This window comes from Melozone crissalis, unplaced genomic scaffold (genome assembly GCF_028551555.1).
Source record: "Melozone crissalis strain CALT ecotype California unplaced genomic scaffold, PUWL_Pcris_2 ptg000027l_1, whole genome shotgun sequence".
NCBI lineage: Eukaryota > Metazoa > Chordata > Aves > Passeriformes > Passerellidae > Melozone > Melozone crissalis.
In genome coordinates, this window is record NW_026535805.1 from 73,702,825 (window position 1) to 73,716,623 (window position 13,799).

Sequence of the window (13,799 nt, forward strand, 5' to 3'; positions counted from 1 at the left end):
TAGAATCCCAATGTTAGTAATGAATAAAGGAATTCTTACCAAAGAAACAATATCCAACAAAAAATCCACTAACAAGCAGAAATTTGTCAGAGGTAACTCAGATTGCTCACTATCACCTCCAGGCCCAGTTTGAAGTCTGGCATGTAAAGTCCTCCTGGAAAATTCAAATGGAGTTTCACAATATTTTTCATTCCCCTTACATTGACCATATTTCTGTAACTTAATGCAAAGCTGAATATATTGGGTAATAATCACTATAAATCAATAAGCAATTTCTCATTTCACTGTTAAGTAGCTTATTTGGCCTCATGCCATCCTTTCAGAAAAAGCAGTAACCAGCCTTTTGGTGTAAAACAAACAGTCTTCATTTGTAAAATAAGGAAATTCAAGCTGCAGAAAATTGAGCATGGAAGACAAAAACTTAGATAATAGAGCAGCCCATGCAGGAAAAAACCTTAACCAAAACAATTCTCCAGACTTCATTTATTTATGATGCAATTTTGTGTCCATGATGACAGTAACACTACTTGTATGTAGTGAAATACTCACCTGCATGTTACCTGGCTGTAGATGATTATCCTTATGTTAGCAATTCAGCCCAACACACAAAAATCAAGTCATAGACATCTAGATCAACCTCTCACACTGAGCAGGACTGCTAAAAACACTAGATAAATTTGTCCACAGTTTTGTCTAGCAGAGTTCTGGAAATCTCACAAGAAAGTTCCACAGCCTTCCTGGCTTCCACTGTTCCACCTCTTCCACTGCTGCACATGTTCTTAGCAAAGCTTTTCTCAAAGTCCAACCTGACCACTTGAGTGAGCACTTGTTGCTGTCCTTTGTTTTCCATCAGCTGTTATAAAAAGTATAGCTGTATGAACTTTGCAAATGCCTTTCAGGAAGTCATAAGGTGCCATTCAATTTCCCTCTTTGCCAGGCTAAAACAAACTCACCTACCTCAACCTTCAATGCAATGTCCTATAACTGACCAGCTTAGCAGTTTCTCTACCAGAGTCTCTTCAGTTTCTCAACACTTCTCCTCAGGTGGCGTGTCCAAAGCTGGACACAATATTCCACGTCTGTCCTTAGAAACACTAAGTGAAAGGAAAAATAATTTCCTTTCACCTGCTGCCCATGGTCCTCACAATGTAGCCCAAGACACACACACAGTTCCTCACTGTTGGCTCATAGACAAATTCATGTCCAAGTACGTTAATATTTTATCAAGAAATTCCATAAGCAATGGAAAAAAAATTCTACTACTTTCATTTGACATCTCTAAATCATCTACCCCTTGCCACAGCAAAAATCCCTGCTCTTCTGTGGTCCCTTCATCCCCTTTCCTCCTGTTAATATTTTCAACTTTCCCTGATTTATGGTTTGCTATTTTCTCCTGTAGCCCTGCTTGTCAAGCACAGAATCCCCACCCTTCTTTTTCCCTAAAAGAGCAGGACAAATGATGACACATCAGGTGTCTGGCAAACCTATCAATTTTACCAAAAGTGATTTGGACAATGAGTAATCCTGTACTGGCCAGACAGAACAAAAATTAGCTTTGAGGTCACTCTGGAGTCTGTCCTTCAGTAGAGGAGCTAATTTCTGTCTCTTGATTTAACCCAGACACTGAGTTTATGAGAACTCACGTTGCTAAGACCCACAATCACATCTGATGAAAACTGGCCAAAATGTTGAAATTATAGGCATGGGAAGAAAAAAATACTTACAGGCTTAATGATCTCATGAGACTGACTTCTTTGAAGAAAAATGTATACAAAACAAAAATTAACTTCAACATTACCCATACAGAGATTAAATATTATCACCTACCTACAACACTCTTCAAACCAACGAGCAATGTAATCCCACATATAATAAGGCTCGAAGGAATTGAATAGAAGATTGGCAGTTTTAATCAATTCTGCTGTTTTCTTGTTTTCTCTCAGTTTGCTGAAAGAAAATAGAAATAACATTTCATATTTTTATACTTATATTTCAAGTTATATAACTACACATCCCTGTGAGTTTACCCACTGTCAAGTAATGCTGAAAAATGATCCTCCTCCCATCCCTACAAGTAGCTGTTGCTCGAGGACTCAGGATATTCGCAGGCTGCTTGTACCAATGTCTTTTCACAGTTGCTAGGTTTCTCCTCTATCCTTTCTTTAATATTTGTCTTTTAACCACATTTTTAATAGATCTGTTTTTACCATAATTGTTCCTACAGTTGTTTCCTACCCTCTCCAGCTTTGAACATCCCTGTCCTCTCCAGCTTTCAAAATATTAAATTCAAATCTTCAAACTCTATATCCCACTCCCTAGCTCTCTTGTAGCAGTCCTCATTTTTCTATTACAAGAAAACTCAGTCAATTTTGTTTTTGAAGAACACAGATATAAAGAATATCACAATCAATCAAACAAGCATTTTTGTCATAGATAAAGAATAAAAAATCGTGCTAAACATTAAAAAATTAAAATAATAAAGCCAACCACTTCACACCTTTGCACTGAACACAAATTGCAATTAACGTCAATAGATCCTGTATCATGCAGAAAACATGTCGGAGTCCCACAGGCTTCACAGCAACAAAGATCTATTATTTAATACAAAATACATTATACTCATTATTTACCTGCTTAGCTGTGTGTGATCTTTGTTGAAAGATGGTTCTGTCTGAAGCTCCAGTTCTGCCTTGCACTGTGTATATAATGTTCGAAACACTTCAATCAACACATCCTCCAGGATGGCAGGGCCTAGGGAGAAATACCAGCAGTCACACTCTTGAATTATAGCATTGTCAACAGTTCACAACTGAAAGCTATTGGAATCATTAGCTAGCTTTAGTCATTGAAACCACAACAGTTCTTCTGGCTCAATCTCATAAACTACCTGAATGTCAGAAGGTTTGGTTTGTTTGCATTCCAGAAACACTGAGACAACTGTAGTGCCTGGCAGTACACAAAGCACAAGCCCCATGTTCAGTGTGTGTACAATGGCAGCTGGGTGCAAACACACCGAGTGCAAAAGCTGTGCAGTCACAGCAGGACACATCATGTTCAAGTCAACACACCCCTTTTACTAGCTCAGCTCAGTAACATGGAAATGGACTTCATGGATTCTTGATCAGAGGTGCCTTGCAGTCAAAACACTTTGAAATACTCACCCCTAAGCTATCTCATGCTGTTAGCATATGGACAATACACTCAAATATTTAAATGCAAATACAAGATAAAATATTTTGAGCATCATCCTTCTTTTTAATTTGAGACAGGTTTTTTTTAGCTCAGGATATAGTCTGCAGGGTACTTTTGGAAGTATTTTTGAAAGTGTGCAAATTGCAGCACAGAAAGCCAACTGCAGTCTGGGCTGCATTGAAAAAGTCTGGCCAGCAGGCCAAGGGGAATGCTTCTGACCTACTCTGCTCTTGTGAAACTCCACCTGGAGTACTGCATCCATCTTTGGGATGCCCAGCATAGAAACATGGACCTGCTGGAGCAAGTCCAGAGGAGGGCCACAAAGATACCAAGTGGGCTGGAACATCTCTCCTATGAAGACAGGCTGAGACAATTTGGATTGCTCAGCTTGGAGAAAAGGCTTTAGAGAGACTTCATTGCAGCCTTTCAGTACTTACATGGGGCTTATGAAAGAGAGGGAGAGAGACTTCTTATACAGGCAGATGGGAATAGGACAAGGGGGAACAGTTTTAGACTGAAAGAAGAGAGATTTAGATTGGATGCTAGGGAAAAATTCTTTACCCAGAGGGTAATAAGGCACTGGAACAGGCTGCCAGAGAAGCCATGGATGCCCCATCCCTGATAGTGTTCAAGGTCAGGTTGGATGGGGCTTCGAGCCACTTGGTCTAGTGGAAGGTTTCTGTGCCTGTGGCAGGGGCTTTGGAACTGGATGATGTGTAAGGTCCCTTTCAATACAGAACATTCTATGATTCTATAAACAGCTCCTCCTTTGGATTTGAGCTAAATCTCAATTTTGAAGAAAAAAACTCCAAATTTTTTTAAAGGAATTTAAAAAGTAATCCTGCTTGAGAAATCATTTTTTATGTGCTTCCTAATCTCACTGAGCTGCCTTCAGTAAGAGTATGCTCACGGAGTTAAGCAAAAATCCTTTTAGATTATTCTATCTCATTTTGCTGAAAGAATCCTCAAAGCTTTGCTTCTTCATGAAATCTTGACATATACATTACCTCTGAACATTTAGACTGATCCTTAGAAAACATAAATTACAAGGAAGAGGGCAAATTTCTGACACATATTTTGTTCCTTGTAGTTCTTCTGTCCTGATCAATTCTTTTAATTGTTGTATTTTTATGGTTTTATTATCCCACTCTCAAATCTGATAATGGATTTAAAAAACTATTTTGATTTTTTTCATTCACCTTCAAAACTGTATTCCAAAGAAAAAGGCAAGATATCCAAGCCTTAACTGTAAATATGTTTGTCCCATAGTCCACAGCCCTTATCTGCTAAAGAGGGCATTTAAACACTTTAAATAGGGGAGGGAAAATTGAAAAGAAACACCAAAAAGAAATCCCAACAAATCACCCAAAAAACCAAAAAAAAAAGATTTGCTTCCTCTGCATAAGTTCTTCTGAAAAAAAAATTAACTGTTTTATTGTTAATATCTATCCTCTCTGTGTGTATATTAAAGAAATAACAGGTTACTCCCAAAAGAAATAGCTGAGATCTATAATAGTAAAAGTCATTATTTGATGAAAGAAATGAAAAAGATCCAATCTGCACATCTTCCAACACGCACTTAGCTCTCTCTAAGACTTTGACTTACTGTTTCCTGTGTAGAAAGTAGAAGAAATGGCATTTGGCAAAAGGTAAATCTGATGAATGCATTAAATTAAGTACAAAATATAGATACAGCTTGGAAGGTCTAAGAAATCTGAGTAACCTGACAGTACTAAGCATATAACTTACTCAATTTGATAAAAAAGAGAAAAAATTTCAAAGCAGAATCACATGAAACAAATTAAAAAGAGTAAATGAAAATTACCCAGTTCAGGCTTATCCAGCAAACTGATAAGAATTCGAAAAGGCTTTAAGTCTTGCATTAATGTGCTTTCTTCTCCCTGTCCATTAACTTGCAATATTCCAACCATTGCCTACAAAGAGCAAAAACATATCAGGAAAATAATAAGAAAGATAAAAAGTAATAAAAGCTGTGCATAAAGGGAAAATTCTCAGTAGTGCAGACCACTATTTCATCTCACTGCAGCTCAGTCTCCCACTATTAAGTTCTCTCAACTTTGCCTTTGAGAACATTTCTGTGGAACAGAACTTGTTAACTTGTATTTATTTAAAATCAAAATAGAGTATTATAGGCAGGTAACTCAATATTTCTTAAGAATAAAACAAAATACATGAGCATCAATGAACAAATTATTTGAGAAAATAAAGTAGGTAGGTAGTAAGGGCTTAATAAAACACCATCTGTCCCATGACATCCTCACTCACGAGGATGAAAACTTTTTTGACTAAATAACAATGGCAACTTTGAAATAAATGGGAAGACTGAGTTTCTATACCAAAGCAGGTTAGGGAATGAGCTGCAGCATTAAAAAAAGCCCCATGAGATGACCACAGATTTTGCTTGGTTTTCTGCCTGGCTGACTTGACTGTCTGAAATAGTTTGTTTCTTTTACAGTTTCATAAAAAAAGGACAAAGAAGAAAAAAAAAAAGAGATAAGAAAGAGCCATGAAAACCAGTTTGGCCTTGCTATTCGCTACAAACCAAGTATTATCAGCAAGTATCTTAAAAGAAAATTCTTCTGTGCTTTCATATGTCTTTAGAAGGCCAGAATTATCAGTACATTGTATCTGTGAATAAGATATGAGTTGACTGGATAAAACAGAACACAAAGAGACTGCTAGAGAATAAGGCAGAAAAGAGCAATGCTTTACAAGTCTTTCAAGAGACAGCAAAAGGTTTCAGAAGCTATATGTCATTTGTATTATGTATAGGCAAGGCATATACAAAATACATTCTGATGTCCATATTCTTTTGACAGAAAAGCTTTATTGACACTGATTAAGTTTGAAAGATGCACAGATTTAAAAAGACCTTCACTATTAACCATGCCTAAATGTTGCTGAAAGCTCACCATGGCTTTTTTATATAAGGTGCAGGTGAAACTGTATCTCATTCAGGCCTCTCCTTTACATTTGAGTAATTTCTGAATCATCTGCTAAGGAAGGCAGAAATGTGATAAGCGAAGGGTGAGAGAGTGCCAACAAGGTCCTTGCTGTGGAATACTGGAATTCTGAGGGCTCTTCCTCATCAGCAGAACAGCAGATCTCACAACTTTCAGATAAAATTGAAGGTGCTAGCTCTGTGCTGGGTGTCAGCTTTGAACTGGGATGAGCTGAATATTCTTGTCAGCTACTACTGTTAGCATTGCCACTGCCATTCCCATACATAGCATCACAGCTCTGACTCAGAAAAACCATGACCTTATCAATTTGCCTTAAAGATAAAATGTCTCCCTGACTTCAATATCAGACTCACAGAAGTTTAAAAGACATCTGTATTTCGATTACTGTGAGAAAAGCAGCACAATTCTTAGAACCAGTGATCTCAGCTCACATAGGAAGGCTTTAAGGCTTTAAGGGTAAACTAGTTTAACTGCCAATTTTCTCAACTATTCCTGGCTGCCAACAGAGAGCAGAAGACGCTCCCTTTCCCTAGGGGAGAGAAAGACCCTTTTAACACAGATTTTGAGTGACATTTGATAACTTTTTTCTGATTCCCAAGACACAGAGGAGTTTCCCATATCTACAGAAGAGAATTCTCTAATTCAGTTTCATGAAAGAACAGGCTTCAGTGTGCTGCGTTCATAATCAAGTAACACCCATGTATGCTTCATTCATTGTGAAAAAGGAGAGGGAGAAATCTAATATTTGTTCTGTTCATTCTGCTATTCTAGAGGTCCTCATTTTTCCACTGAGAATGTTTTGGGAGAATAGGACACAAATATCACAAAAAGACAAGATTACATTGTCACATTGCATTGGCAAGTCAAAAGATAAAGTTAAAGCAATTTTGATCAGGATCTGTTTATAAAAATATATGCCCCAAGAAAACTGTATAAATAAAACTGTACAGCTACCTGGACTAACATCTCCTTAGAGAAGGTGTTGAAATAGTAAGTGGCATGCTCCTCGGGATTGCTGTGCCTTGTACTTCTGGGTCCTACAAGGGCACCATTGTTATCAAAACCTTCAAGCAAACAAAAGACAAAGCAGATAAATATTTGCCGTTTAATAGAATACATTGCCAATTTCTTTAAACTAGAAATCACACACTAGCACTGGTAACTTACCAGTATGAAGTCCAAGTCATGTCGGCAAGAAAAAGATGATTTTATAGAGTTTAATAAGGGAAACTAAGTTATATTTTTACACAAGCAGTTTGCATACAAATAACAAAAATTTCGTTTTATGCAATATTATCAACCAATTACATCTCGTACAATTGAAAAATGTTCACAAATACTGCAAAACCCACAATCCTTAAAATAAAGCCACAAGCTGTCACATAAAAATATTTCAATATTAACGAGAACACAAAATTCAATGTTTTAAGTATATAGAGATGATCATCAAAACACAGTGATGTGTTAGAAAGAATACCAGTCATACTACAAAAATATTTTTTAGTTCAAAATTATACTAACAAGATGGACCTTTGTAATGTAAATTTCTTTTCTTTTCCCAGTAAGTTTTTAATTGCACAAAAAATAGGTTTAAGGAAGAAAAAAAAATCTATTGGTTAACAATGGTTAAGATAACCTGATTTAAGGAGATGTATGCCATTTCTATTCACAGAGAATGTTAATAGGTAACCTCTAGCTGTAAAACAACAAGAAGGAATAGCACACACCAGAATTAAATAATTCCATACAGAACAAAAGAATTCAGACAGTCTTTCAACATAACTGATCTCCATCTGCAATGTCTTATATTAGGAATAGAATATCATGATAACGGAAAAGCAGCACAACATCCAAAGAAAAAAAATGCAAAAATCCAATATTGTTGGAAAGTTTGTTCAAATATCTAGCAAATAGATGAAGTAGCTGTTCACAACACAGGACATGGAAGTCACTGTAAAAGTATTCTCCAAAGTTGTATGACTTTCAGTGGAGACTATGTTCATGAAATAGCTGTATACGAAGATTCTACAACTAAAAAAAGCAGCATGATATTTTAAATACATGAAATACCTTTTTCAATAATAGCAAAAGACATATCTAATCCATCAAATTTAGATGAAACATGAGTGCAGTGTTTAATCTAGAAACTACTTCTTCCCCAGATTTGAAAATGCAGGTATGGAGCACAACACTGCATTTCATTGTCTTTCTTTAAAAGACTAATACCTTGCAAGTCAATGTCTTGAAGAATGATTAACCAAAGAAGGCAGGATTTTCTCATATTTAACTTCTAAACCACTACAGCAACACAACCAAGCCCCTCATGCAGAACACTGTTGCTGACTTCTACCCTTCTCATAATTTCAGCTCTCTCTCAGGGCCCTTTGCTACTCATATCCTTCGTCCCCAGCCACCACTCCAGGCTACCTGCCTCTGACATCATAACTATCAGCTGGGCAAGGTTCTGGGTAGCCCAAGAAGCACATATGTGCTTGCTGGTGAGCTGGGAAGTTAAACAAAGAAGGTAACAGCAGACTGCAACACATATCAAGTACAGAAGCCACTTCATGTCTGTTCATTCAGTCTCCAGCTCCTGGGACACACTTAGGAACTTCCATGATTCTGACTTCTTTCAAAATGGGTTTAAAGAGTAACTAATCAGATTCATGTGACTACAGGCTTCATTTCCTTAAAATAACAAGGCTGAATAAGAGTAATTTTTTTCTAAAATTTTCTAATCTCTGGTCTTCTAACTATTCTCTAAATGGTCAAGAGCCTTCTAATAGCTGTAACTCTCTGCTACCCTCTTCTAATTATATGCGGGTTTTGTATACAAATTTAAATTTGTACTGTATTGATTTTCTGTCATTTGGTAGAATTGTATTCCAAATTACTCAATTTTTACTCCAGAAAGGTGTTGAGAAGTGATTGGTGATCTGTTAATTCAATCAGGCAAAGATCTAATGAAGTTTGAAGTTTGCATACTGTAATACCAATGCTCTTCAGCATTCTTCACTATCTTCTATACTGTTGTGCTCCAACTACCATTTACACTCTATAATGCCTATTCTCTGTTTTCTCCAGTCTATGTTTTCAGAGAAAAAGTTTCAGAGTGCCTGTTTCCATGAGCCTACTACACCAGGCTCTACCCTTGAATGTGGCCCATGATGCTGTTAGAGAAAAATGCATCAACAATTTACATGACAGGAATGAGTTCCAGGATGGCATTCTTCATCTTCTATGTCCATAAAAAGTGCCTTTCTCTCTTGTGAAAGAAATTGAGTATTTCATGTTTCCAATATTCTTTCTCCACAGTAGTGGAGAAAGAATATTGGAAAAATGATCTCCACTGATAAGGAAAATCCAGCCCATCCTCCACTTTTAGTGCCATTGGAATGAAATACAAACCTACCCAGGAGCCATGCATAAAGCCTTCGGTTGAGGGACATATCCCTGCGCAGCACTACGTGAAGGGCTGCCGACAAAATTCTGATCATGTCCGGACGCGTCGCCTGAAGAAGTTGGAAACACATTTAAGTTTAACTATGAAAAGTAATGCTTTTTCTGTGTTAGCAGCATAATGCTCATTAAAACCGAGCTAGTTTCATGTTTTGACATTTCTGAATTCCACAAGAAATGTGGAATTACATGTGGAAGTACAAGAAAACACAATCTTGCTCTTAGGAAACCAAAATATGATTATTGTTTGGAGTAAATACTACATACTAACACACACCCTTTAAAAACAGCAAAAATAACAGATTTGACTAACAGCTCCTTTTTATTACAAGACATTTCATATTACTATGAGGCAAAAGCTTTGGAAAAAAATTCTTAAAATCCAGTTTAAAAAAAACTGAAGTACTTTTTCAGTTTCTTACTATTTTAAATGCTCGTGTAAGTTTTAATATTGAAAAAATGTTGTATTGATAATTTCAACATCTCAGTACCTAAATAGAGACACTCCAAATACTCCTATAGTAACTGATAAATGTGAATGAAGTCCTTCCACAAGCAAGAACACAGCTCTTTCTTACATAAAAGTGCAGGTTTTTCCTAATTTCTGAAAAGATGAGAATCAGTCTTGTATAAGTTTTCTTCTAGGAGTTAAATAATTCATAGATCATTTAAAAACAGGATATAACTAACAATAAATGCAGTCCAAAAAAAATTATCTAGAAGTTGTAAGGTCTGTCTCCCACTAATGCTAGGGCTAACCACTCACTCAAAACCAAAAATCATTTTCAATTCTCTAGTGTTCTGAATCTGTTGTGCTAAGAGGATTAACTTTTGCTTATTTTGAACACTGGGAATTGGAAACTTGCAAATTTACTTTCTCATCAAACTGGAGCAAATTAAAAGCTTATGCATAGATTAAACATAATTCAAGCTTACATACACAGAAGTTAACTTCAAAGTCAACACATCAAGTTAAAAAGCAGAAGAGCAGAGATGAGAATAGCCAAACCTATCAGAGAAACTCCTACATGTGACTCTTGTTGGAGCTTGGAGAAAATCATTAACAAAAACCAACCAAATACTGCTACTGACTTAAGAAGTGAAGTACATTTAGGAATTTGTCAATTCATCTCTCATGTTAATAACCTACCTGGCTCATGTGGAAAGGAAAACAAAATAGGATAAGGTCCAATGTGCTCCTCTGTACTAAAACACTGGTATCTTGCACTGAAGTGCTTACTGCTTCCACCTGAAGTAATGGCAGACCCCCCCCCAGAATAGTTATTATTTTAAGGAGATAGATGTAAGACAGCACTTTAAAAAAAGAACAGTTATTTACAAACAATGGTAAGTACTAAATGAAGTGATTTTAAATTTTGAATACTGAAACAAGACAAAACAGGAAAATTAAAAGTTTCATAACTGAGGAAATATAAAATCAACAGATCCCCTAAACTATAAAAACAGCTTTTGCTTTTTGAATATTACCAATGAATATCTTAAGTTTGAAAGACAAAATTATTCTCTACATCTTTAAGAAAAAAAAGGAACCAAAAATTGCAACAAAACTCAACCAATTTTAGCTGAAGCCTGTAATGAATGGAAAGTTTTCCACAAAACCTAAGCAGTTCTGATACATTAATTCAGCTTTGAAACTCTCCTACCATGCACCAAAACATCAGTTTAACTGGAGCTATAATAAACATGCATTTTATCTCTTCAAAGGCCAGGTTCAAAGAGAGAGAACACATTTAAATCCCTCCCCCCCCCCCCCCAAAATACATTACATAATAAGTAACTTCAATGTTGTTACTTATTATAAGTTTATTGTTCCATGAAAACATTACCATTAATTCAATGTCACTGCCAATTATGTAGAGCTGATCCTCCATGGAAAGCTTCCTGTTCAGGTGGGAGAGGACATAAGTGATGCCAGGCAGGCGCACGGCGGGGCTGGTGAGGAGGCTCCCCCACAGAGCGCTGTAGAACGCTGACTGATCCACAGCTGAGGCAACTTTCTCCAGCAGTGTGTTTGTCCTGCAGCAGAACAAGCCAGCTCCATCAGGGCTTATATCACAGATCTTGCCCCTGCCCCCAGTTTTAAAAGTATTAAGATTAATTGTTACAGGAAGGTCAGAATTTCCTTTTGAGAGACCAAGAGAGGCCCAGTTATACACTGAAGCTTATAATGCAGCCTGAACAGAGCAATCCAGCTAGCAAGCCTGTGGACCAATCTGGCTTGCAAAATGCTTTTGGCTTGCCCACAGCTTCTCTTTATATATTCCTTATGTACTCCTTATGTTCAAAGAGCCAAATAACTCCTTCATTTGCTGCTTTAAGTCAAGTGTTGCTACAGACAGAGGTTTCAGACAGACACCAGGAAAGCATAGCTGCTGAAGAAAAGAATCAAAGCAGATGGCTTTTGCCCTCTCATTCCTTGCACTGAGTCCATCTGTGGCATAAAAATACCCTAATTCTTTGAGCACAAGCAATCCCTTCCCCTGCCCTCATTTCCTCCAACTCATGTGGCAGCACCTCTCCACCCTCTGGCAGGCCCCAGGAGGCAAGCTGGATAGACCTTGTTCCCTGCTGTAGTGATGCCAGCTACACTGTGTGTGTGTGTCTGCCTACACAGAAATAGAAAAAGACAGTGTTGAACTGCTCTTGATGTACAAGTTGTGAAAATTCAAGTTTCTGAAATTGGAAATATCAAGAACATGTAAGCATGTGAACATTTCCAAGAATTCCAAGTCATGGAGTGTAACTTCATCCTTTAATATGTTAAGATGCTATCTCAGCAGCCCAGATGCTGCAGCTATGTATTTCAACCCATATCAAGAGTCATAGAATTGTTTAAGTTGGAAAAGATCTTCAGGATCATTGAGTCCAACCCAACACTGCAAAATCCACCATTAAACCATGTCCCAAAGTGCCACATCTACATGGCTTATAAATACCTCCAGTCCAGGCATGGTGACTCCACTACTTCCCCAGGCAGCCTGTTCTGATGCTTGACAAACTTTTAAGTGAAGCAATTTTTCTAAATATCCAACCTAAACCTCTCCTGGAACAACCTAAAGCCCTTTTCTCTTGTTCTTCGCTTGCTCCCTGGGAGAAGAGACTGGCATACAACAGTAAGCCTGCTTAATGCCAATTCCCTTTCCATAACTACTAGCAGGAACAACTAACAGTTCATTTCTCCTAATTAATGCTAAGAACCTCCTACCATACCATTCTGTTGCAATATGACAGCATCAAATTTAAAAGCAACCACTTTGAAAACAATAAAATCCACATACAAGTACATAGTGAAAAGTTACAGTAAACACCCCCAGATGAAGCATATCACCTTATTAACATAAGTATCCTTACCTTTCATAATACTCTGATCCCTCCTCTAACCCAGGCAGAATCCCAGTTAACAGTCCTTGCAGTCCTGGTTTCAGCGTTTTCCCCAAAGGGAGGTAATAAATCTCATACAGACTCAATAATGTGGGCTTGACAGACATAGCAGCATTGGCAAGGAGTGGAAATAGTCCAGAACTGTGAAAAATAAATTTTACCTTTTTTAAAGAAGCTTCTCATGTGACAATTTTATTTCTCTCTAAAGACTGCTATAGGCACATCCAGTATAGTTATTATAAGCATCAGATTTTTATCTTAGAATTGTGCATGGGCATAGACAACCACACAATGTGACTGACTTTGGATGGACAGGTTGGTACCCCAAGACTTATGAGTTTTATTACTATTGTGAGAACTAGCACTGAAGGCCTAGAGATTAATGTCTTTCGCCAATAAAATAAATATGATAAACCAGAAGCATCTCTGCATAAGAAAATGTTAATTTTGCCCACACTGAACCACATCACAATGAAAATGTATTTAAAAATACATTTTCTTTGCACTTATTAAGATAAAAAAACCAAGACTGGATAACAACAATTTGAGGAAATTCATAGAAATAATTTTCTGAAAGAAAAACCATGGTGTTTTATTTCAGCAAGTAACCTTGAGGTAACTGTTAAGTAGCATCAAAGTATATATCTACTTTGGAAATTTGGAAATTCAGTCTGAAAGCAGATTCTAAAACTAACAATAAACCCTATTTACAATTCTGTTCATAACACAGCCTGTAAGGGCCTGAAAAAACTGGAAGTATGT

The 13,799-nt window shown here is 37.0% G+C and overlaps 1 protein-coding gene across 6 annotated transcripts in view; it reads right to left on the minus strand.

Moving 5' to 3' along the window:
- DOP1A (DOP1 leucine zipper like protein A) overlaps nt 1-13,799 on the minus strand; it is a 61,056-nt gene that overhangs the window by 32,596 nt on the left and 14,661 nt on the right. For 4 of the 6 annotated variants that reach the window (XM_054279176.1, XM_054279179.1, XM_054279174.1 and 1 more), the window contains 9 exons: nt 13,008-13,178; nt 11,483-11,672; nt 10,786-10,884; nt 9,589-9,688; nt 7,131-7,240; nt 5,018-5,126; nt 2,631-2,751; nt 1,828-1,947; nt 40-154 (listed from right to left, as the gene is read on the minus strand). In XM_054279176.1, coding sequence (XP_054135151.1) covers nt 40-154; nt 1,828-1,947; nt 2,631-2,751; nt 5,018-5,126; nt 7,131-7,240; nt 9,589-9,688; nt 10,786-10,884; nt 11,483-11,672; nt 13,008-13,178 — 1,135 coding nt within the window. The remainder of the gene's footprint in view (nt 1-39; nt 155-1,827; nt 1,948-2,630; nt 2,752-5,017; nt 5,127-7,130; nt 7,241-9,588; nt 9,689-10,785; nt 10,885-11,482; nt 11,673-13,007; nt 13,179-13,799) is intronic. The other 2 variants (XM_054279180.1, XM_054279177.1) reach the window with 1 other exon arrangement.